Consider the following 24,834-nt stretch of genomic DNA (forward strand, 5'->3'; position numbering starts at 1 on the left):
GTAAAATCGCTTTTAATTCATGGAAATTCGGCTGCTATTTTGTAGAAATTAGGAGAGTCGCTTTTTTAGTACCCAAAATGTCCTTTCTTAATCTTTTCTCACGTAACGGGAAGTTCGCTGTCTGGGTAACGTCGAAGGGAAACTCCCACTGCCAACGCCCCAAGTTCAGTCAGGCAAATTAAGAAAGTTCACGGCTTTAGTCAACATGTAGGCCTATTTTAAAATAAAATAATATGTAGATTGTGTAAATTTTTTAAATGTTGTGTTTTTATTTTTTTGTTAAAAATTAGTTAAAAATAAAACAAAATAATCTGTAATACCACACATTAGCCACTAGATGTCTGTATAGCCCTTTACATAAATATATATTCAGGCCTGTGTGAATATTTAGCAAATATTGTGCACTGGACCAAATTCTTAATAAATAAAAGTTTATTTTGTATTTTTTTTATAATATTTCTTCTTGCTTGACTTTATTTATATACGTGACCTTGAAGTAATCCAAAAGTAATCAGTTACATTACTTTCATATTATAGTACTTGGATTACGTTACTGAATACTTTTTTTTATTAAGTAATTTGTAACTGTAACGGAATACATTTTTAAAGTAACCCTGAAACCCTCCCAAGCCTGCGTGTAACCAACATTTCTTTTAATATTCACCAACAAAAGACATATACTATTAGAAGACGTACATTGTTTTATTGAGCATCTTCTGCTGTGGTCAAAACAGAGGAAAGCTGATATGTATTCAAATCAAAGACAAGGATCACAAAAGATTCTCTTAAAAAATCTTTTTACAAAAGCAGCTTTAGTTAACATGTTTGGGTTTGCAATACATTACCATCAATTCCCAAATCATCTTTGGTGTAGTTTGGAGTAAAAAAAAAAAAAAAACAATCAACAGCAACAACAAAAATATAATAAAATATTTACAAAGCATGAACTAAATCCTTCACTAATAGTTCGATTCACACAGCTCATTAAAGTGCATCAGATTTCAGTAGTTTGAGTGAATTAAGCAAAAGAGTGCATAGATATAATCTCTGAATGTAATTAATCATAAGCGTCTTACACTGCACTCAGTGCACTGCGTTACCATAAGCTGTTGTACAGAACTTGGATATTAAATGAAAGCAAACCAAGCCATTATAGGATAAGTACATGATACATCATCATAGGAAAACAAAACACTGTGAAAAAACACCATTATGGCAAGTTTGATTGGAATGTTCTATTGAGGGATGACTAATAAATCTAGAAATTTTAAAGAGAGGCTTTCAGAAAAAAAAAGGAAAAAAAGGAAAAACGATAACTAGGTTTGGGATCATTGACGCTGTTAAAATAACATCTTCAAAAAGAAAAAAAAGAGGAAAATCTTCCAAAATGTACAATCTTAAAATCTTCCCAGCTCTAAGTGCAAGTTAATATTCAGTGGTGCTCAAGAGGAGTGAAAAACTCGTAATTTCAAGAAAAGCCAAAGTAACATAATCAAATTTTTATAGTACGGAAAGTACCAGCAATCCTCCCATTAAAATATACACAACCATTTCAGACATTTTCATTTAAACATTAAAACCTCAAACATTACCACTCCTATTTTAATTTACAAAAACTGTCGAGTCATCTATTTAAGCCATGCTGTGGGGTGGATAATAAATAACCTTAGTTTGAACCACTGAAGCAGGTGTTCCTGTTGATCGTGTTTATCGTAAAAGGCACGTAATAGCTACCGTTTAATTTGACATCATTCAGTTGAGGCGTTATTCTGCATTATTAATTATACTTGTACTGTCCGCGTCATCAAAGTTGCGCTGGTAACGCACAGTCGAATGGAAGCGATGCTTGTTTTTCTGGTATAGGAGGAAGACGCCGGCGACGATGATGCAGATGAGTACAATGATGAAGAAGATCAAAGCCACAGGGCTACCTGGATCTGCACATGCAATATACAACATGTTAAACCATAATGTTGCTTTGTTTTGAATTTGCAATGCCACTGAAAACCATTGATAGATGAAAAACAATCAACAGTAAAAAAAAAAATTGTTAGAAATTAAGTGTAGTAGGTTTAAAAATATACATGTAACACTAGTAGCCATATTTATGTGCAGTAAAGGCACTATTGTTGGAATAGCCAATTAATGTTCAGTGAATAAATGTGTGTTCCTCATACCTTGTACACAATAACATTTTGTTTATTATTTTTAACTTAATCATTTTAATTTCAGTTTTTTTTTAGGTTTAGAATCTAATGTTTATATTTTAACCCCTTTTTGCTTATAATGTACATCATAGTCTACATAGATACATTTACTATATTTATTTTCATATGCTTTTATATTACACATTGTTTAGGGGACAGCATTGGGCAGGATGTGGAATAACATTGTTTCAAATAATGTTTATTTTTGTATATTTTTTATCCGATTAATCGGAAATGTAATCGACAAATTAATCAATTATAAAAAATAATTGTTAGTTGCAGCCTTTTGGAGTTGAACAGATTCACCTCAGGGGAAAACAGTTTTGTATTATTTCACATGAGCTTGATGATTAGTTAAATCTGATCACAACCACATACCCAATTAAAAAAAAAAGAAAAAAAAAAGGTCTGCACACTTATGCCGTCAGGTTATTTAAAGTTTTTATTTGAATTAAATTTTGTATCTGTTTTCTCTGAAATGGTTTTTCAGTGGCATTGCATAGGATGTAATTTTTACATTAAATGTGAAAAAGTTCTGATATGATTTATCTTGGTTTAATATATATATATATATTTATGTGTGTGTGTGTGTGTGTGTACAATAAAGTTAATAAAATTATGAATAAAATATATTATTTTAACTTTATTGTATATTATTATTATTATTATATTTAATATTTATCACATATTATTATTGATTATATGTATTTGATGAGCCATTTTCAAGAAATTTTGAGGACTCACGGGCAGGTGCTTTGCAGACGAGTCGGCTGCGGCTGTACGAGCAGTTGGCTTGGGTCCAGCTGCCTTTGCTGGAGACCATGACTGCGCAGATCTGCGATGTGTCTGACTCCTGTAATAATTTCGGCCCCAATTTTTCATCCCAGCTAGAGAAGTCCAGTTCACTACCGTCCTGCCAACCAGTGGGCTTACCTTAGAGGAAACAAAGATTTACAGAGCTGAAATAAGTCCACAAAGTTTATCTCTTCTCATTTGTAAACATTTCTATTTTTACACCGTGTAATTTAATGATCCATGCTGCAATATATAACTCTTAAAAAAGGACATGGTGAGCTTGAAGGTAGATTATTCATTATTTTACTTTTGGAGTCCATGTTGAGCGCCAGCCACACTCGGCTGGTGATGGAAGGGTTCTTATTCATATAGTTGGAGACAAAATCATTCTCCTCTTTACTCTTTATGGTTAACAGCTTGGACGAAGAATCTATACAGGAGAAATACAAGATGTTGTTAGACACATTCAGGTTGATTTTTGGATGGTTTGTACAGTTTTTAGTGATTATGTTGGGGTTTGGATTTGAGAAACTGGTCCTAAAACAGGGGTAGAAATAACAGTAACCATGTAAAGTGCCACTGAAAGTTAGTCTCAGTCTGTCCACCCACCATCCGATGCTTATCGCACAGAAAAATGGAAAGAGCTGTTATCGTGGTTAGATACATTTCAGATATGCCCCTAAATAGCGTGTAAAACTAGACAAACTGGTCATTCACATGTGTGTTGTCACTTCCTGTCTAACCAAGACAAAAAAAGCTCCCAACTGAATGTGAAAATTGCTAAAGACGCAGCAATATACTCACCCAGTTTCTGACACACGTTCTTGGCACTCTCCATGGTAAAGACTGAGTAGTTGTACGTGTTGAAAGCATAACAGTGATCGTTAAACAGGACCCAAGAGGTCTGACTATCACTCTTAGGACAACTACTGCTGGACTGAGAAGACAGATGTGCACTAGTTCCTGGAAAAAAAAAGAAAGAGAAACCAGTTTCAGACTGAAATTTTCAGAACAACAGTTACGTTTGTGTTGTGTTATTGCAAGCTTGACTTACTTTTATTGATGTTGTTGTAGCAGATGGCCCCTTGTGTAACTGTATGGCAGTTGACAGATGACCAGGTGCCTTTGGAGTCAACAAACACACACTTTTCCTCAGACTCATGGCCATCATCTACAAATCCATCTGGTTTGAATTTCATCGCGGTCCCATCTGACCACTCAAAGGGCCAACCGCTTACCTAGAGAAAGAGCCATTAAAAATTCATACTGATAACAATTGAGAGCAAAAGTTTAAGCTCACAGTTAGTAATTGCTGTCAATTGTTGCTATTATCACAAAAAGTGTGTACATCTTGTTTGGAGAGGCCAATCCACAGTGAAAAGCCGTCCCTTTTGGCGATCAGCGCCATGTTGTCGTTTGTCGTTTTGTCACTAATGCTGGCAAGATGGCCTCCATTGCTGCCACACTCTTGCAGTGCCTGATACCAGTCCATTTTCTTTGCCACTCGACGGTAACTTATGCCATCCGGAGTATTAACGTCAACCACGCCCTTCATGAATTCATCTTTGGGATCTGTAAAAGACATTTTCGTAAGTTGACAAAAAACAAGCTACATCAAGAATTTTGGCTACTAGACTATCTACATAGATATAAACAATACCATTTTTTTAAAGAAATTAATACTCTTATTCAGCAAGGACTGACACTTTTAATACCCACCAAATGCTAATAATAATGCTGTTTATTATGCTCATAATGCTGTTTATAATGCTTAATGCTGATCTTTTGAACATTCGATTAATCAATAAAAAAAAAAAAAAAAAAAAAATGCAGCACAATTTCCACAAAAATATCACCATGAATCACCATGAAATCAAAAAGGTCAATTCTTTATTTTATTTTATGGAATATAGCATTATTTATCTGTTTTTTTTTTTGTAATGTGCCCTCATAATCTTTAATCAAAATAGCCTTCCCTCTTGCAACGACATCTCTTCTCTTCTCTGATGAGGGAAGTTACTCATTTGAGATCACAGCAATAGCAAACCACAACCATCCTGATATAATCTATTCACGATGGGAAAAAAATCTAGTCCCGCCCTACATTTTTCACTCTGATATACGTTACAATCAGGAAGAAAAGACAAATCACAACTTCCATTTCATTGCAAACTTTAAGCAGCACAACTGTTTTCAACTAATAAGAATCATATATATATCTATCTATATATATATATATATATATATATATATATATATATAAACTTCAATGTGTGTATTATATAATGTACTGACTGCTGCTTTGTAAATTTAAATAAGGAACAGGCAATAATATATATATATTCGTTTTTTTTTTGGTTTTTTTTTTGCCGTTCACTTAAAGATTGCATAGTATTTGGCTGGTTTGGCAATCACAATTTTCTTTCCTACAGTGTTTTCCTGGGCCAGGATATACTGAAGGGCTTGTGCTTTTTTTTTGTACATTTTAAATGTGTAGATCAAAAGTTTGTTTTGTCCATGTTTAGTCATACACTAGAATAAAGACCCACCAAAGCTACAAAAATAATACTTTGATTTCATGAGGTCTTTAAATAATTCTGCAGTGTCACATACACTTTATAATAACATTTTAATATTTGGCTCTCTATTTCAAGCAGTTGTTTTTTAATTAATATGAGGTCATGAAAAAGGCATGCATACTAATAAAAAATAGAAAATAATAATTGATTATTGATTGTTGAGTAACAGATGGATTACATGTCAATTGCTCATTTTGCAGTTTAAGCCTAAAAAAAAATTTTTTGTAAAAATATACTTTATAGTTTATATAGTTTATAAAGGGTAAAACAAGCTGAAAACTCATTGGTGTTGCTTTACCATTTTCAATCTTGCACACCACAATACTTCGCTGTCTGAAGGCATCGAAAAGACGTTTGTTGTTTATTATTTCCCACTCTCCAATCACGTTGAGGCCAGCCATGAAGGGTTCTGTGATGTTTGGTCTTTCACCATATTTCCAGTTGGAGAACTGTACATTGCTTCCATCAAGCCATTTCAGCTGCTCATCTAAAACAAAGACATCATACAGGGCAAAAATTAACAGCTACAGTATTTTATACTTTCTTACTCAATCCATCTTTCCCTATAAACGCCGGCATGACTTTTGGACAGATTTTTGCCCTAGTTAACAGTCTGGAGGAGTCAATGCTAGTTAGCAAAAGTCAGAATTGACAGATTTCATAGAAAATTGTGTCTTGTATTATAGGCACAAACTCAGATTTTTTAGATTCGGACAATGATTCCATCCAGTCGGAACAGAGATCAAACATGTTTGATATTTACCTGAATTTAGAACATATATTATTTTCAATTGACATGCGCCTCCTAGCAAAAAGGCACATTTTTTTTTACAAGAATTTGGAATTACTTAAAGGTCTGAAAGTGTGTGATGCCCATTTTTTCTCTCTAACCATTTACAAAGACAGCAAATATATCATGTATAGTGTTTTAAAATCAGTTCAAATTTAAAAGTTGTGTATGAAAAATTCTGAATATTTAGTCTGATAATTGGCTATTAAGATAACACAACTGACAAGATTGAACTTTGAGAAGTGATCATCTTACCGGTCATGTTTCTGTTCATTCCCAGCCACACAAATGACACCAAGTTTTTGAACGGCTGCAACTGCTGCCTGATGAAATCATTCTCGGTCTCATCACGAATGGTCAGGATTTCTCCATACCCGGCTAAAACATACAGGCAAGATTACCATAAAACATCATGAAATTCAGGTAATGCTCCATAGAAATCATTAAACATTGGCATTTATGTTCGTAATCAGCTTTGCCCACGGCTGATTAGTTGCTAGTTGCTGTTTCTGCATACCATAAAACTTTGAAAACACAGCAGTAAAGGAAACATGAACAAGATGTTTTGCAGAATAGTTTATCAAGTATTTTAAGTCCCAGATATGATTAAGCACCATCCGTACCAAGAGCCTTGCAGATCTGCGGTTCACTGATGTCGTACTTGCCCCACCTGGAGGACCCCAGCAGTAACGTGTAGCAGTTCTTCTTAAAGCGGATCCAGTTCTGTCCATTGCTTTTGTGGGGACATGTGACAGGATTCACTTCAGGAGTGACGGTCTTATCTGTTATGACAATGCATTTTAAAGCAAAACGTATGTGTGTAAATAATGAAAAGCAGTTGAATATCATTAGATCAGGTTAGCAGTTATCATTTATGAATTGAATTAGCTTTGGAACAAATTATCCTCACTGTGTGGGATGTGGCAGATCACTCCTGAAAGCTCTTCTTCACATTCGGTGGCCTTCCAGAAACCGTCAGTGTCCAAATACACACAGGCCCCTTCAGTGGCTTCAGAGGACCAGCGGTTGAACTCCGTGTGGCTGTGGTCTGTCCAGTGGTAGTGCTCCCCTTCCTTGATTAAAAACAAATATTAATCAAAGATGTTCATGACATTGAACTGTTCCAGTATGTAATAAACTACCGTAAAAAAAAGTTTGGGGTCCGAAATATTTTCTTTAATTAATACTTTTATTCAGCAAGGACGAATTAAATTGATCAAAAGTGACAGTAAAGACATTTATAATTTTACAAAAGCAATACATGCTGTTCTTTTGAACTTGATATTCATTAAAGAATCCTGGAAAAAATGTATCATGATTTCCACAACACTATTATCACACAAAACGGTTCAACATTGATAATAATAATAAATGTTTCTTAGTAACAAATCAGCATATTAGAATGATCGGTCCCACATTATATTAGGTGTCTTTAACTACAATGGACGTACTGTGTTTAAGCGTGGGTTATGGGGTAGGGGAAGTGTCAACAGTGTAAAATATAGAAGAAGTAATTACAGAATTAAAATTAAAAGTATTTTTATATGTAAGTACAATGTAAAAACATGTATTTATTTACACAATAAGTGCATCGTATCAAATTATTAATTTAATTGTACACAGTAGTTAAAAACACTTCATATTAAAGGTACAATATGTACGATTTTTGTAATAAAATATGCAAAAATCACTTGCACAGTGTGATATATTTCCTGCAGTTGTATACTTACAATATCCCAAAAGTTCCCAAAGATTTTTAACTTCAGAGAAATTTCAATTTTAAATAATGTCTCGTCTCTGGTCATTGTCGCCTGTCAATGATGTAATATCCGCGCTATCCCTTGTTTCCGCTCGTACTGCCATAGTAACCATGGCGACAGACGTGGACAACTGCGTAACGTCTAGCGGCACGCTCACACTGTTGTTGTTTCGTTCAAACATTATGGACCATGGCAAGCAGACTTTGGGTCAAAAGGAGAACCAAAACGAGGATCAATATCAGCGTGCCGTTTTCGAGATGCCGAGAGCTCCACGTCCGCGACAAACTTTGACTTGGCAGAGATGCCGCTTTTGCATGTACTTTATTAGACAGGTGAGCAAATGTACATAAACTAATCAATGTTAGATAGCTCACCATGATGAAATGTTAGAATATGATCAGTATGTTATTCTAATGTTGATCTAGCTTACTGCTAGTCTCAAACTAAACAGCCAACAAACTAACACATTGAATAACATAACTTTCAACACACTCAAATGCAGTTTATTGTGATAGTGTAGAGCAAGTGAAACAGCGCTGCGTTACCTCACAAGTTTCATTCGTCTAATAAACTGACCTGTGTGAGTATTAATTCAGCATTTGCGGGTAGTTCGGTAGAATGAAATGTCCTTATTCCTTTATATCCGCGGGACTCGCGTGTGATGCTGATATCTGTCTCTTATTAGCAATCGCACCCTGCTTCATACCACAGACATGTTAAAAACATCCATAAACATTATTATCATCAAGACGACAAGTTCCATAATTACACTTATGCGTCATCAACCTACGCCTTTGTTATTGTAAGAGGTTAGCGACCCCTAGTGGTGAAAAAAATTACAAAGTGGGTCCAAATGATTTCTGAAAGATCATGTGACAGGAAGACTGGAGTAATGGCTGCTGAAAATTCAGCTTTGCCATCAAAGGAATAAATTACATTTTAAAATATATAGAAATAGAAATAGTTATTTTAAATTGTAACAATATTACTGTTTACTGCTTTTTCGATCAAATAAATGTAGCCTTGCTGAGCATAAGTGGTGGTGGCGCAATGGATAAGACACATGCCTTTGGTGTGAGAGACCCGGGTTCGAATCCACTGTGAGACACCAATGTGTCCCTGAGCAAGACACTTAACCCCTAGTTGCTCCAGAGGCGTGCGACCTCTGACATATATAGCAATTGTAGTCGCTTTGGATAAAAGCGTCAGCTAAATGAATAAATGTAAATGTAAATGTAAATGCATAAGAGACTTCTTTCAAAAACATAAAAAAATCGTACCGACCCCAAACTTTTGAACGGTAGTGTATGGGAGTGTGTGATTTTCACTCACGTCTTCACTTAAGAGTCCAATCCAGAGTGGCTGTCCTCTTCGAGAAACTTGCACTGTAAGCACTGCTTGGACATATGCATTCGGTATGCTGGCCAAGTCCATATCGTTGTTCCGGCACAACTGAAGAGCCTCTGACCAAGTTAAATTGTCCTGCTGTACCACCCTAAATGTATGATCATGAACTGTGAAGTTATCCTCAGGCTTAGGTTCCTCTGGTTTATCTGGGGAAATTGTCAGTTGGATGTTAATCAGCAGAACGCTATTTAATTTAACATACAGATGACTGAGACGGTCGCTGGTGGCTCATACCTGCATAATGCTGGCAAATGCTGAGATTCTGCCGGTCAGAGCAGGAGGTGTAGTCCCAGGTGCCCATCATGTCAGAATGATCATCATTGTACATGTAGGCACAGAGCTCCAGGGAGTCTTGTTCAAACGTCTGCCAAGCAATTCAAGAGGAAAAGGAGAAAATAAGTCAGATTAGGTGTATCAGGATTACTCTATGGCCTCAAAATGTTTTTAAGTAAAATTCTGAATGAAATGTTTGCTTATGATATTAAAAGTAGAGCCAACTGAATACATGACGTGACGTATGGGAGATGAATAAAACAAAATGTGTTCCTCCACTTTTCATTTTGCATTAGAGTGACTAGTTCACATAAAAATGAAAACTTGTACGACACGTATGAGTTTCTTTCTTCCATTAAGCAAATAAAGAGATGTTTTGGGGAATGTTCATGATGCTCTTTTCCATACAGTGAACAGTGAATGGGGACTGAGGCTGTCAAGCTCCAAAAATGCCAAAAATATTCTTGCATGTCTGTTTTCAAGTTATTGTATGACTTCACAAGACCATTCAAGTGTGATGGATCAATATTATGTTGCTTTTACAGTACCATTCTAAAGACTAGGGACTTTTTTATGTTTTTGAAATAAGTCAAGGCTGCATTTATTTGATCAAAAATACAGTAAAATAGTAATATTATGAAATATTATTACAATTTAAAATAACCATTTTCTATTGTAATATACACTAAAATGTAATTTATTCCTGTGGTAACAAAGCTGAATTTTTAGCATCATTCCTCCAGTCTTCAGTGTCACATGATCTTTCAGAAATCATTCTAATATGCTGATTTGCTGCTCAAGAAACATTTCTTATTATTATCAATGTTGAAAACAGTTGTGCTTCTTAATAATTTGTGGATTCTTTGATGAATATAATTTTTTTACATTTAAAATTTACATCTTTTGTAACATTATAAATGCCTTTACTGTCACTTTTGATCAATATAATGCATCCTTGCTTAAAAAAAAAAAAAAAAAAAAATTCTGAGGCTTTCATTTTTGGGTAAACTACCCTTTAAAGAAGAAGCTAGGCTTCCATTGTTCCATTACTCTAAACATATTTCCTGTTTTTATAAAATGAGAAACAAAACTATTGTCTGTATAATCCACCGCGTGCCACAAATGCTGTACATAGACTGTTGAAAAACCCCCCGATTTCTTTGGACCAGATCTTCGTGGTCAAAATTATAATTTACAGTAAGACTTTCAAAGCAGATGGACACTTGCATTGATGAATATGGGTCGTAACTGGCCATGCAGGAGAGGATTGAAGTTCAGATATTCAACTGGCGAGTTATCCACCCACTGAGTGTCATGAGGCTTGAACTTCAGACCAATCCAGACCTTCTGAGGTTGCCCAGGTAACTGCGGTAACATTGTAGTGATGAAGTCTAGATGGAGGCAAGGTGCACATGATAGAAAGTTGTTAAGTGTGTTAAAGATGTGTTTATATTTAAATATGTTGTCGTGGATTTTAATGCTATATAAAACCAAACAAACCCTGTTCAACTTGGTCAGATATGGTGAGCATCGAGCCTTTCAGTGTTTTGCAGAACTCATTTGCATTATTGAAGTTTTTGAAATAAGAATCAGTTAAGAGCCAGTAGCACTGCAATACAAATATACAATGATGGCATTAAAAAACACACACATCTTCAAATTTCAAGGGATGTGATTGGTATGTCAGACCTTGTCTTTGAAGTGCTGGGACCTTCCCCCACACGGGGTGCCGGGTGGGTGCGGTTCTGGGGTTCCTTTCTCCGCAGAAGTGACATTCAGGGTCTCGCACACAAAGGGCTGTCTTTCATTACAGCTTCTGGTAAAACCTACAGAAAAAAAAAAAAAAGATTAAAGAGGATCATCTGAGTTGCTTCATAAATCATAACTGTTCTTATCTTTTACAATTAAATTTGTCTTTCTTATCCTCTATTATGAAAGCAATTAAAATGCTTTATTGGCTTTTCTTGTACAAAATGGACCTTATAATTATATAATAGTACTAATAAATAACATTTGGGAGGGGTCATTTATAAGTAGTGTGTCTGGAAGAAAAATAATTATTATAAATATTATTTATTTAAATTTATTCCAACTTAATGAAAGTGACTAATATTGGATTCAAGGTAGACATTGACATTTTATTTTTTCTTGCTCTTCCTGGGAAATGAACTCATGACCTCTATGCTCTATTGAGCTACAGGAAAATAAATCATTTAAACTATTATTTATACAATTTATTTAAATATTTATACATAAAATGAGAGCATTTAGCCCAGCACACAGCATTGCTTTGGATGATCAGTAAGATCCGTTGGAAAATATACGCAATAAAAGCCGATCAATCAGGTTGTGAACATATCTCTATGCCTTTGGGTTCGGTGTTAAAATGCCAATGTGAATGCTAAGCGGACCAAGACTAAATGCTTTTTGTTGTTTTTTTGGTCCAGACCAAACAAACCAAGCGAACCAACCTAAAAGCTGTTAATGTTTTATAAAAAATGTATACTGATATTTACTCAACTTTTTTCATTGTCAGTGAAAATGTCACCAGGGCAATTAAAAAGAAAAAAGAAAAGAAAAAAGAAATCACTGGCCTGGCCAAGCTAGAAGTGATTTATTGGTCTTACGACATTCACAGAAATGTACCATTGTGCTACAACTAGGGAGGCCATTTGAACGAGTCATGAAACATCTTCAAATGAAAAACATGTCAAGCTGCTCCAAGATCAATTCTGCAAGATGTTGAAATTACTTTAGGAATCACAATAAGACTCTCATACCGGGTTCAAAAGAGATGGGAGTGATGGAAGGGCATCTGCCCAGAAACGCTGAATGAGGATGATAGGGGCTGAACCCTGGATGAAAGGGGCTGGAAGCACACACAATAAAGACGCATGTAAAAGACAATAAATGATAAATAAAAGAAAGGTTCATGCCTGTAATTGTGGTTTAGATAAGGTATGATAAGCCAACTTACATAAAGGGAAGCTGAGGACCAGGATAACGCAGGTCTGCCCACCACCTCACAACCTCTTTTCCTGCATGCTACAACAGGTCATTACAATTTAATTAATTACTGGCTGATATGAACAATCACATATTCACTCATATAAATTTAATCCATTACCCAACAGATCTCTACTTTCTTGTGTTGTGGAGGATCAAACATTGTACTTTTATGAGTACATGGGTTTTTAAACATTTAAAGCAACACCAAAGCACTTTTCCTCTTCGGTCCCCCTACAGGTTGGAAGCAGAATTGTCCATTACCGCTGTCATAAATAATTTAGCCTACCGCAGCCTACCGTCGCACGCACGCTATTTGTTTATCCAGCACCGGCATTGGAAATAACGATGTCCACAGACAAGGTAGAGTATGTTGCATGATTTTATGGAAGTATGATGTATTGCGACATCAGAAACGGCAATTTTTTTATATAGGCTCCACCTATCGGCTATGGTAACGCTTGCCGTAAAGCAAGTCAAATTTGTTTCATTCGAACTACAAATCCGCTACCCGATCTGGCAAACTTGTACAGTGCGGTTATATATATTTTGGAAACATTATTTTAAGGTACAAAAGAATCTTTGGTAAAAAAAGAAACAAACTGATTTGTTAAATTTTTGATACACTAAGTATATAAAAATCACCCAATTATATAATAATAATAAATGCACCCATAGGCAAGTGTTGCTATAGATATGAACGCAACTTCCACGTGTGTTTATTTCGCAAAAGGTAAAATGGCAAGCTCAGTTTTAGTTTTGCAAATTTGTGATTAACTAATCATTTTAATATTCAGTAATATTATTGATCTGACACTATTGGATGAGAACAAAACTTGAACTGAATTGAGCTTAACGATGACACCACTTTTGTCTGCAGAGCTGCTTTATAGCTGAATCGACTTCGTTTCGACTAATTTTTGCAACATTGACACGGTTATTGAACTGAATTGAATTAACATTGAACTGACTCAAAGTGTATAACAACACTATTGTCTTCTGTAGAGCTGCTTACAACTAATTCCATAATTGATGAACTTTACACTTTTATTGAACCGAGTAAACATTGAACTGACTTGAGCCGAATAATGACACTATTGTCTTTTTAGAGCTGCTTTACAGCAGAATTGAACTTTGTTTGCATCATTGATCCTTATTTTCCTGTTCATCCCTGCTTTGAAACAATCTGTATTGACTCTGACTTGACTTGATTATCTCAATCTTGTATATTATACCTCAAATATTGACTTATTATTTCAATGCTATATATTTAATAAATAAAAGACAGTTGGTTCCAGGCAGCTTGCTTCATATTTGGTTCAGTACACTACTATTCAAAAGTTTGGGGTCAGTACATTTTTAAAACAAATTAGTACTTTTATTCAGCAAGGATGCATTAAATTGATCAAAAGTAGCGGTAAAGACACTTACAATGTTACAAAAGATTTCGAATTCAAATAAATGCTGTTTGAACTTTCTATTCATCAAAGAATCATGAAAAATTTAATCAGTTTCCACAAAAAAAAAAAAAAATCTGCATAACCATTTTCAACTGTGATTATAATACATGTTTCTTGAGCAGCAGATCAGCATATTAGAGTGATTTCTGATCACATGACACTGAAGACTGGAGTAATTAAGCTAATATTTCAGCTTTTCAAATATGCATTTTAAAATATATTAAAATAGAAAACAATTATTTTAAATTGTTATAATATTTCACAATATTGCTGTTTTTACTGTATTTTCGATCACATAAATGCAGCCTTGGTGAACATTAGAGACTTAAAAAAACCATTAAATCTTACCTACCACAAACATTTGAACTGCAGTGTATTTATTGAATAACTTTCTAAAATAATAATACAAAATGCTTTGTTCATTTTTAAAATATCTATATAAATTACTTTTTAAATAACAACAACAGATTAAAAGTAAATACTTTTTTTTTTTCAATAATGTTTTGTGGTCTGTCTATGCATGAACTTTGGCTCTGTTACGCATAAACAGCATTTTTATGGTTTAATTGTGTTACTACTTTTTAAGACCTCACAAAGGCTTTGTTTTGACATTCTTCTGAAGGTAAAGCTTTAATTAAGGGCTCAGTCCACCCCTGAACTGCCCTGTAATTCAAACGTCTGCCCTCTCTGGTACTGTACCTGAAAAAGATGTTCCTGAAGGTGGCGGGCAGCATTAGGGCTGGCGGGTGTGGCGAGTTTGCTGTTGTTGCTGCCGCAGTACAACACGGCCTCATCAAACGACAGCTTTGGCTCTGTTACAAACCAGAACTCCTGGTCGTCTATAAACACTGATGTGTTATGGTGCCCATCTGTTAGTAGTGAAACAAAATATGTCACTGATTTCCACACACAAAAAAAAGACATAAAGGAATTTGAAATGAATGCTCTACCTGGGTTGTACCACTCTGGAGTTTTAGGTGTTTGACCTAAAGAATTATGCAAACACCATGAAATCACAAAATGCTTTTGTTAAAAACATATTAACACTGTTCCAAACCTGTATGCAGTTACTTTTTCCTTAGAACATATAAATTCTGAGCGCACTTGTCACACTTTTACAGTATTACAATGAAGGAGACTGAACTTTTCAAACTCATTTAATTGCAAATTAAACAAAAAAAAATTGCAAAGAAAATATAGAATCTATGTTAGCAGTTTTAACTAAAACTATAATCTACACTTTGCCAGGAAGTGTTGGGTATTGTTTACCTCGTGGAATCTGACACACCCATTCCAGTTTGGCGTCACAGTGAAATGTGCTGGGATAAAAAGACCGTGGAAGAACATTATGATACAGGAGGAAGAGAAACGGCCTGTAGGTTCCTTTCGAAGACTGAAGATAAAACACAAAAACACGGAATAGTAATAATTATCACAAGCTGTCTTAATTCAAAATTTCAAGATTTCTACAGTGTAACATCTACTGTCCAGGTTTTTCTTGCTCTTATTATTATTGGCAGTTTGATAACTCTGATATGTTTTTGAGTATTTTAATCTTGTTTGATGACAATCCATCGATCTGATTTATCTCCCATCTCTCTCTACTTCCAAATAGAAGGCGGAGGCCATATGTAGGTCATGCTGTGACTATTCTAGGTTTCTGATTATTGATTGGCTGTTGTTTGCCAACGCTGAAAGGCTGTTTTGTGTCAATTACTGCCCCGTCCTCAACATTTACACATCCCAATGAAACTAAAACATCAAACTCACATATTCATTAACTATAACATTGTTTTCATGTCATGTTTGAATTACATAAGTTACATTATAATGTAATTTTAACGAAAAAAGAATAAAATACTACAGTAAAAACCTGTTAATAACCATAAATTAGAAAACCTTAAGCACTATTTTAGCTTTTACATTAAAATATTGTTGTTTTCTAAGTAAATGTTTGTGTGATGCATTAGCTTTTACTATATTTTATATAAATAGCTATGTTTCTTAGTACTTTTTGTGATCAGTTATGCACATCAGTGTTTAATGTAACATTGTAGGTTGTTTAGATAACATTTATTGCGTTATTGGTAACACTTTACAATAAGGTCACATTAGTTAATGTACAGTAAGTTAACAAACATTAACAATGGGCAATACATTTAATAAAAATACAAGTGTTCATTGTTAGTTCATGCTAGCTCAGGTCTATTAAATAATATTAATATACAACTTTTGATTTTATTGATGTACAACCCCAATTCCAGAAAAGTTTTGTAAGACGGAATAAAATAAAGAATTTGTTCATTCTCTTTAACATTTATTTAACTGACAAGAGTACAAAGAAAAATATTTAAATGTTTTCACAAGCCAAATTAATTGTGTTTTGCAAATATAAACAAATCTTGATTTTGATGGCTGTAACACACTCCAAAAAGGTTGGGACAGAGGCAAAATAAAAGTGAAAAGACTGCTTACAGAATATCCAAGTTTTGAAACAGTCCACAATTAGCAGGTGAACTGGTAATGGGTGAGAGTATAATGGTATAAAAGGAACATCCACCAAAAACTCTGTCTTTGCCAGCATAGCTGGGTCATGGCTCACCAATTTGTGCCAAATATCATGAGAGAATTGTCAAACAATTCAAAAAACACATTTCTACTCTATATGCAAAAATGCACAGTATTTAGGTCTTTCACCATCTAGCATACATAATTCTGTGAAAAGATTCAGGGAATCTAGGGAATCTCAGTCTGTGTAAGGCAAGGCAGTAAATCTCTGTTGAATGTGTGTGACCTTCGAGTCCTCAGATGGCACTGCCTGAGAAACCATCATGTTATGGTGTTAAAAAATAGCCACATGGGCTTAGGAGTACTTTGGAAAACCGTTGTCACTTAACACAGTCTGCCGCTGCATCACGAAATGCAACTTGAATCTCTGTTATGCAAGAGAAATCTATAAAATAGCTACATCATCTCTATGCAGAGATGCCAGCGAGTTCTCTGGGCCCGAGCTCATCTCAGAATGTCTAAAAGACAGTGGAAATCTGTGCTGTGGTCAGATGAGTCCAGGTTTTAGCTTGTTTTGGGGAAAAACTGACGTAGTTCTCAGTCCCAAATACTAAAGGGACCAACCAGACTTTCATCAGCGACAGGTGCAAAAGCAAACATCTGTCATGGTATGGGGGTGCATCAGTGCAAACGGTATGGGTGACTTGCTTATGTGTGAAGGTACCATTACATCTCCAATACATTGAGATGTATTGGGATTGTACAGAGACATATACTGCCATCGAGATGACTTGGAATGACTTTCATGGGAAGCAAAACAATGCCAATTGCAACAATTAGTATCCTCAATTCCCAAACATTTAAATAGTGTAATTTAAGGAAAGGTGATGTGACACAGTAGGTGGTGTGTTGCGGCCATCAAAATCAAAATTTGTTTATATTCACAAAATACACTAAAGTTGGTCTGTGATTTGTTAATTCTTTCTAACCTTTATTTAACTGACAAAAGTACAAAGAAAAGATTTTCAAAGTTTTCACTGAATCTTGATTTTATCGCATTTTACAAAATGTCCCAACATTTTCTGGAAATGGGGTTGTATTAGTACATTTTGACAATGATACTAACCTTGACTAAGATTAATGAATTCTTCAGAAGTATTTTTCATTGTTAGTTCATGTTAACTAATGCAGTTAACTAATATGTTACCTAATGAAACCTTACTGTATATTGTTACTTTAGTGTAATGAATCTATAAAAATGAATCTGCATCTGACTTTACTGTTGATGCGTGCATATTGTCAAATAAAATTAAAACTATCATATTTAATTTATTAAGACATTGTAATATTGATTTGAAATATCAAAGAGTACAGCCACCCAAATAGCTCTAATGGTCAAGTAAGTAAAGATTTTAATTATGTATTTTATTAGTATGGAAATTATGAGGCCAAAATAGCCTTTTTTTGTGTAGTTTAAAAAAAAAAAGAGCTAATATTGCATTATAATGCACGATTATGATGTAATGAGAGGTCATGCAATGCTAGGGTAATGTTTCGGGGGTTTTGTTTACCCACCTTAAAGGCAACACAATCCCTGTTATAGGCATCATCTTCGTTGAACTCGTCAGGAAAGATCATCATGGAGACCTGTTACCAAGACCCAAATTACAACACCCACACATTTCACACATTAGCTTTAGTACACAAATTAATAAAGAAGCAAATGATGGCTCTGATCACAACTTAATTATGTCTCTATTTTGTTCTGGAAACATCACATGTCAATGACTCACCGGACGCCCATCACTCCACTCCCAGTTGTTGTCGTTATTTGGATTTCGACGATTTAGTCCCACCCAAAAAAAACGATTATCACTGTAAAGGGAAACAAAGAGTACAAATAAAAATCAATACATTTCTTTATGAATGTAAAGTTATAGGGAAAAAAACTGTGCGATCTGTACCTGATAGAGTCTCTCAGGATGAAATGTAACGCTTGCATATCTTTCGTCTCAGCGAGGCTGGGCAGATGACCTCCCAGCGCCTCACAGAAACGCTCCGCCTCTTCCCACGAGCGCTTCCGGCTCAAACGCTCCTCGTGAAACACCTGCAGACCCGGAAAACACATTCAAAAAGATGTCAGTTAGATCTAACGATAAAATGTCTTCATTGTCTTGATGAATACCACCTTGACACACCTTGTAACAGTAGTTTAGGCCTTCCCTTGAGACCCATCCTGGTGCGCAGGAAGCATTGGGGTTGGGCACAATTGGATCTGGGGTGGGTTGGACCATGGATTTTATGGGTTTCTTACAGATATTACCAGCTTTGAAATGAGAGCAGTTTTTAACAGCCCACTGGCCCAAAGGATTCCCAGTAGACATCACCACACAGCCACCAGCGGAAACTGGAACACATATTCACATTCAAACTCAATGCAAAATCTTTTGAATTATTTAATTTATGATATTTAAAAAGGTAGGATATTGTGTTCCCCAAAAATATATATTGATTATTAGGGCAAAATTTCCATGGGAATTAATGGGAATATATGGGAATTAATGGGAATAAACAGATTTTTTTTCAAATTAAAGGTTAACACGGAACTTAAGGGACCTATTATGCAAAATTCACTTTTATAAGGTATTTGAAGACAGATGTGTGTCCACAGTGTGTGTAAACAACCAGCCTATAATGGTAAAAATCCACCCAATACTTTTTTATAATCCCCATATATCATTATCAATCTCTCAGAACAAGGTGTTTCAAATGTCCCCCTTCTCTTTAGTAAGAGTAGGGAAATCCCGCCCACAACTGATGACGATCTGCACTAGACCCCGCCCTGAGTGAGAAACAGCTGTCCGAACGATACCTGTCCTGCTCTATCTCTATGCAGCATATATTTTCTGGCTCTGTGGGCATCCTAATACAGTTCACACACAAGCACCTATACAACAGTTTATATATTAACATGACGGTTACAGGCTAGTCGATGAGATGAATCAACGTAACTCCACAACAACTAAGTTACTTAAATGTACCATTCAGAAACGTCCATGTACAGTCTAAAAGTTGCAACCTCTTCCTGAGTCTCTCCATTTGTGTCTGACTCCGGTTCAAACATGTAAGGCTGCACTCGCTACTGGGTATTATTGACATTTTTCCTGAGAGAAATTCGGCTGTTATGTTGTTCCAGTATCCGAAGCTCGTGTAAAGAATCGGCAGTCTTCTGAACGGAGGCGGAGCAGCAGCTCGTTTGCATTTAAAGGGACACACACAAAAAAACTGAGGGTTTTCCCTCACACCCAAAAAGGGGCAACTTTGACAAGCTATAATAAAACATCTGGGTGGTATTTTGAGCTGAAACTTCAGACACATTCCGAGGACATCAGAGATTTATTTTACATCATGTGAAAAAGGGCATAATAGGTCACCAAAAAAACATCTTACCAGATTTAATGCAAATTCCGTTGAATTTCTACCCTGTACATTTCTCAATCACACGCATACAGCACACTACTTACTGCAGGGCTATTGAGGATTGAGAGGAAAAATGTAGAAACCAGAGGCTTGAGAAGCTTGAGAGAAAATGCTTGCCTTTTTTGCGATCATAGAGAATATGTTTATTTTATTATTACTTTATTCAACATTCATGCTTTTTCATTGTTCTTTGAAAGAATCAATTAAAGGTCTACTCACAAATTTTAATTTTAATTTTTAATTTTAATTTAAGTCAAAAATGTCTTCTTTTTTTTCTTATGGCCAAACAAAATGTTTATATTAATGTTTGTATATGATACAGTTTGTATAAATTACCCCCACATTTCCAATTAATTCCTGTAAATTCTTGTTAAGTTTCCAACTTTCCAAGTTTCCAAGATTCCCCAGCTTAAAGGGATAGTTCAGCCAAATTTTTTAAATCTGTGATCATTTACTCACCCTCATGTCGTTCCAAACCCATCAGACTTTCGTTCATCTTCAGAACACAAACGTAGATTGTTTTGATGAAATATGAGAGATTTCGGTCCCTCCATTGACAGCTACGCAACTGACACTTTGACGCTTCAAAAAGTTCATAAAGAGATCGTAAAACTAATCCATATGAATTGAGCGGTTTAATCCAAATTTTCTGAAGCGAGTCGATTGCTTTATATGAACAGATTGAATTTAGGCTTTTAATCACATACAAACCTTGATCAGCGAACATAAACAGAAGCTCAACTAAACCTACTTGATGTGCTAGAACAAACCTCGTGCTGAAGTTCAAACTGCTGCGTAACACGAGAACGAACCTCATTGGTTCTCGCACGTCAAGCGAACATTCTTGAGCTTCCGTTTACCACAACTGATGTGTGAGTTGATGAATGTTAATGAGAATAAAAGCCTAAATTCAATCTGTTTATCATATAAAGTGATCGTGTCTCTTCAGAAAATTTTGGATTAAACCGCTCATTCATATGGATTAGTTTTACGATCTCTTTATGAACTTTTTGAAGCGTCAAAGTGTCAGTTGGATAGACTGTGTTAATAGAGGGACAGAAAGCTCTCAGATTTCATCAAAAAAGATCTTCATTTGTGTTCCGAAGATGAACGAAGGTCTTACGGGTTTGGAACGAAATGAGGCAGGGTGAGTAAATGTTGACAGAATTTTTATTTTTGGGTGAACTAACCTCTTTAACCTCCTTCCGCAAATTTACCCATTAGCAACTCTATTGATTATATACCCCCAATGAAAAATAAGATGCACAGTAGGGCAACGATCAACGATAACACGTCAACAATAACACATTAAGCACAGTAGGGCAACTGTCAACGATAACACGTTAATGGATGCATTTATTAATGCCAGCATGCACATTGTATTTATGCACAGACACATTTCACTAAATTCACATTGTTTCCACACATTTCAGGATAATGTTTTGATCTGTCATGTGTATTTTGCTGTGGTTAGTAATTCTGAATGGATCCGTGTACTGTAATAGTTATACGTCAAGGCTGTTGGTTTAGGTTTTGTTTTTCGGCATCTCTGTGGGTTCGGTTATTTGACTTGTCTAAAATGTGAACAAGCTCTTTGTTGTTGCACTGTACACAAACTATACAAAGTTAATTATTTTTTAATAGGTGCTTCAGTGTGCATACATTTATGAATTATAAGGACTGGTTGTTTGGTGTCCTTTTAGAGTCTCAATGTGTCCTTTTTTGGAAAGACATCTAAGGACATCCCTACATCTGAGAACGCTCGCGGGTGAAAACGTAAAAATATTTTATCAGATGTGCCTTTCGTTTAGACGGCGACGGCGTTTTTGGGGCTTAAAAACGCAAAAAAGTGAAACCACCCTCCAGAGTGGAAATCTTAAAAACGCTCCACCGTCGCGTTTCCGTCTAAACGGTAAAAACGCAAAAGTCTGCTAGACAGTGAAGGCACCGATCAGTGCTTCACATTGCCACCTAGCCGCCTGGAGTGCATACTACATTGAATTTCACACACTTTTGCGTCACCATATGCACGCAGATTTCCCCCCCATAACGCTCGTCTAAACGCAGAATAAAAAGTGATCACTTTTGCGTTTTCTCTTCAGATCGTTTCCGTGTAAACGTAGCCTAAATTTACCTTGAGAAAAGCTTGCAGAAAATACAGTTTTGTGAGAGTCACCCTTCAATCTGCTGGTTTACTTTGCTGGATATACATAATTAACATGTTAAATAAGATAAATGGTGTATGCTTAATTTCACGATAAGTGTGCGATTAAACGCGAGTAAAAAAATTATCCAATGATAGTCCTAATGCACAGTAATAAGATAATACAAAAGCTGAAAAAATGTATTAGGACATTGAACAGTCACAGCCGAATCCATAATACGCATTACCTGGTTCTAGCCATTTCCAATTGGTGTAGGTGACCCGATCTGCTCTCCCATCCTGACTGATCCACTGGTACTCCCTGGACCCTTTAGTGTCCTGAAGCCCCGTCCAGAAATACGAAACCCCAGAGCCGATATACTCTTTCAGAAGACTGTTAATGAAGGCCTGTTCAAATCTAGATAGAGGATTATACATCTTCATGTTACTAGAAAATTAGAAAAATAAGCATGAGTTCTCCTATTATGTAATCAAAGTTTCACTATTATTAGTGATCACACTTGGGGGTTAGAGATTTGAACAAAAGTGTTAATCAATCATATCTAGAGACCAGAATATGATTTTTCTTTCACTTAGAGAAGAAAGCAACTATCTATCAACAAGAACCTTTAGAACATACACACGATTAATCGCATCTAAGATAAAAGTTTGTAAATTATATATATAATAGCGATTAATCGATTTGACAGCCCTACAAATTACTCAACTGTTACCTGTTATTAATGGTGATGTGGCAGCTGTTTTTGAAGAGCATAACCTCAGTGTCTACTTTATAGCAAGCATTACCATGTCTCTTCCAGTTCTAGAGAGTAGAATAAAAAACAACAGTTGTCTGCTTATACTGTATATCTAAATCAGATTCACATGTGGAATCTAAATGGACGGCAATAACAACAACATGAATCACAAACATTATTGATGTATTTCCCCTCGAGTTTCAGAGAATTGTTCAATAGTGGCCCTCTCCGTCATGTGTCACTCAGTAATGGTCACTCACCCCGTCTGGAGGGCAGCCTTCCTCTGGGACGGTCTCGTTCACAACCCCCTTTACCTTACACATGTAAGCCTTTGGCTTTTCACAGTCAGACACAGACCATGTGTGATGCTGCAAACATGCATAGAGAAATCAGAGAACAGCGCTCTTGTTCATGTAATACTGCTTAATTAAAATCTGACTGGATGAAACACACACACACACACACCTCTCCTGCATAGGACACGCAGTTGATGGTATTTGGTAGAAGTGGTGGAGGTTGAGCTCTGGCCCAGTATGTGAAAGACACTGGAACTTTATCAACCCATTCGAAGACTGAGGTGCTTCCATTACCCAAAAGACCAATCCATACATCGGTCTTCAGATCTGTCACACAGTTTATAATGCAAATTGAACAGATATAACTTTTAAGATATAATTTTTAACATGTTGTTGATACCTGTGTGTAGTGAGACGTGTTTACCTGCGTGAAAGTTTGTGTGTAGCATTTCTATTTCCTCTAAACTGTGCATGCTGACAAGCTGAGAATTCTCCATCTTACACATGTCCTGAGCTTCATGCTGGGACAGTCTTGACTCTGTTGCACTGTGGAGTTTATAACAGAATCCTTTCCACCCAATCCAACCATCTTTACACATCGTGGGCTTATAGACCTCCCTGTCTGCTGAAACGAGAGAAAGGGAGACTGTGCAGAGAAAGAGAGAAAGAAAAGAAGGAAAACAGTACGAGAGAACAGTCTCTGACCTGTACTCGTATTGTTATTGTTATACTTCATGCAGATGAATGGAAGCCGATTTTCACACGTCTCTGCGCCAAAATCCAGCGGCTCCTTCAGAACCCCACAGTCCTCGTCCGACAAAAGTGATCTTATTGGGATCCCTAACAAACATATGCCAAATGACAAACAAAAATGTAACACTTCAAGCAAACATAAAATATTTGTATTCATATAAAATAAATATATATGTTAATAAATATAAATATAAATATAAATATATATAATATGTTTATTTTATGGAGAAAAAGTACTATTTAGTATTATGCCTAAATGTAATATCCCCCAAAAAAAATTTTTCATTTTTTTTATTAAAAGTGTCAATGACGTTTTATTTATTTATTTATTTAGCAGGGGCAGTGCACAATAATAAACAATACTGTAAATTAGCCAAATATATAATCAATTATTATACTTTACAATAAATCATAAATGCAGTTTTTTCAGAATTATTTTCATCCAAAAATCAATTTAAATGCAATTCATTCATACAATGCCTTAAATACACCACTTCTATAATAGTTATGATGTCTCAATTAAAATGTATTTTAATATTTTCTTAAATTAAATGATCTTAAAAGTCTCTTTAATTATCTGATCTTTTTATGACAGGGTAAGGTTAGTTCAGGATGTAAA

At 35.4% G+C, this 24,834-nt stretch overlaps 1 protein-coding gene across 2 annotated transcripts in view; it reads right to left on the reverse strand.

Moving 5' to 3' along the window:
* Window positions 1-683: 683 nt before the first annotated feature.
* The window catches only part of ly75 (lymphocyte antigen 75), a 34,001-nt gene continuing 9,850 nt past the window's right edge, over window positions 684-24,834 (reverse strand). Inside the window, exons 6-35 of one of the 2 annotated variants that reach the window (XM_084395021.1) lie at window positions 24,168-24,302; window positions 23,887-24,084; window positions 23,632-23,789; window positions 23,427-23,534; window positions 23,143-23,231; window positions 22,657-22,826; window positions 18,984-19,192; window positions 18,750-18,892; window positions 18,579-18,660; window positions 18,361-18,432; window positions 15,547-15,670; window positions 15,228-15,263; window positions 14,977-15,146; window positions 12,789-12,856; window positions 12,592-12,680; window positions 11,501-11,637; window positions 11,312-11,420; window positions 11,039-11,202; window positions 9,773-9,902; window positions 9,464-9,684; window positions 7,282-7,444; window positions 6,995-7,153; window positions 6,627-6,749; window positions 5,880-6,068; window positions 4,351-4,574; window positions 4,057-4,240; window positions 3,807-3,965; window positions 3,310-3,432; window positions 2,952-3,140; window positions 684-1,937 (exon numbers count right to left, since the gene is read on the reverse strand). In XM_084395021.1, coding sequence (XP_084251147.1) covers window positions 1,765-1,937; window positions 2,952-3,140; window positions 3,310-3,432; window positions 3,807-3,965; window positions 4,057-4,240; window positions 4,351-4,574; window positions 5,880-6,068; window positions 6,627-6,749; window positions 6,995-7,153; window positions 7,282-7,444; window positions 9,464-9,684; window positions 9,773-9,902; window positions 11,039-11,202; window positions 11,312-11,420; window positions 11,501-11,637; window positions 12,592-12,680; window positions 12,789-12,856; window positions 14,977-15,146; window positions 15,228-15,263; window positions 15,547-15,670; window positions 18,361-18,432; window positions 18,579-18,660; window positions 18,750-18,892; window positions 18,984-19,192; window positions 22,657-22,826; window positions 23,143-23,231; window positions 23,427-23,534; window positions 23,632-23,789; window positions 23,887-24,084; window positions 24,168-24,302 — 4,298 coding nt within the window. In that variant the 3' untranslated portion in view covers window positions 684-1,764. Of the gene's footprint in view, window positions 1,938-2,951; window positions 3,141-3,309; window positions 3,433-3,806; window positions 3,966-4,056; window positions 4,241-4,350; window positions 4,575-5,879; window positions 6,069-6,626; window positions 6,750-6,994; window positions 7,154-7,281; window positions 7,445-9,463; window positions 9,685-9,772; window positions 9,903-11,038; window positions 11,203-11,311; window positions 11,421-11,500; window positions 11,638-12,591; window positions 12,681-12,788; window positions 12,857-14,976; window positions 15,147-15,227; window positions 15,264-15,546; window positions 15,671-18,360; window positions 18,433-18,578; window positions 18,661-18,749; window positions 18,893-18,983; window positions 19,193-22,656; window positions 22,827-23,142; window positions 23,232-23,426; window positions 23,535-23,631; window positions 23,790-23,886; window positions 24,088-24,167; window positions 24,303-24,834 lie in introns of both variants that reach the window. The other variant, XM_084395020.1, reaches the window with a different exon arrangement.

This window comes from Rutilus rutilus (assembly GCF_951802725.1).
Source record: "Rutilus rutilus genome assembly, chromosome: 22".
Taxonomy (NCBI): domain Eukaryota; kingdom Metazoa; phylum Chordata; class Actinopteri; order Cypriniformes; family Leuciscidae; genus Rutilus; species Rutilus rutilus.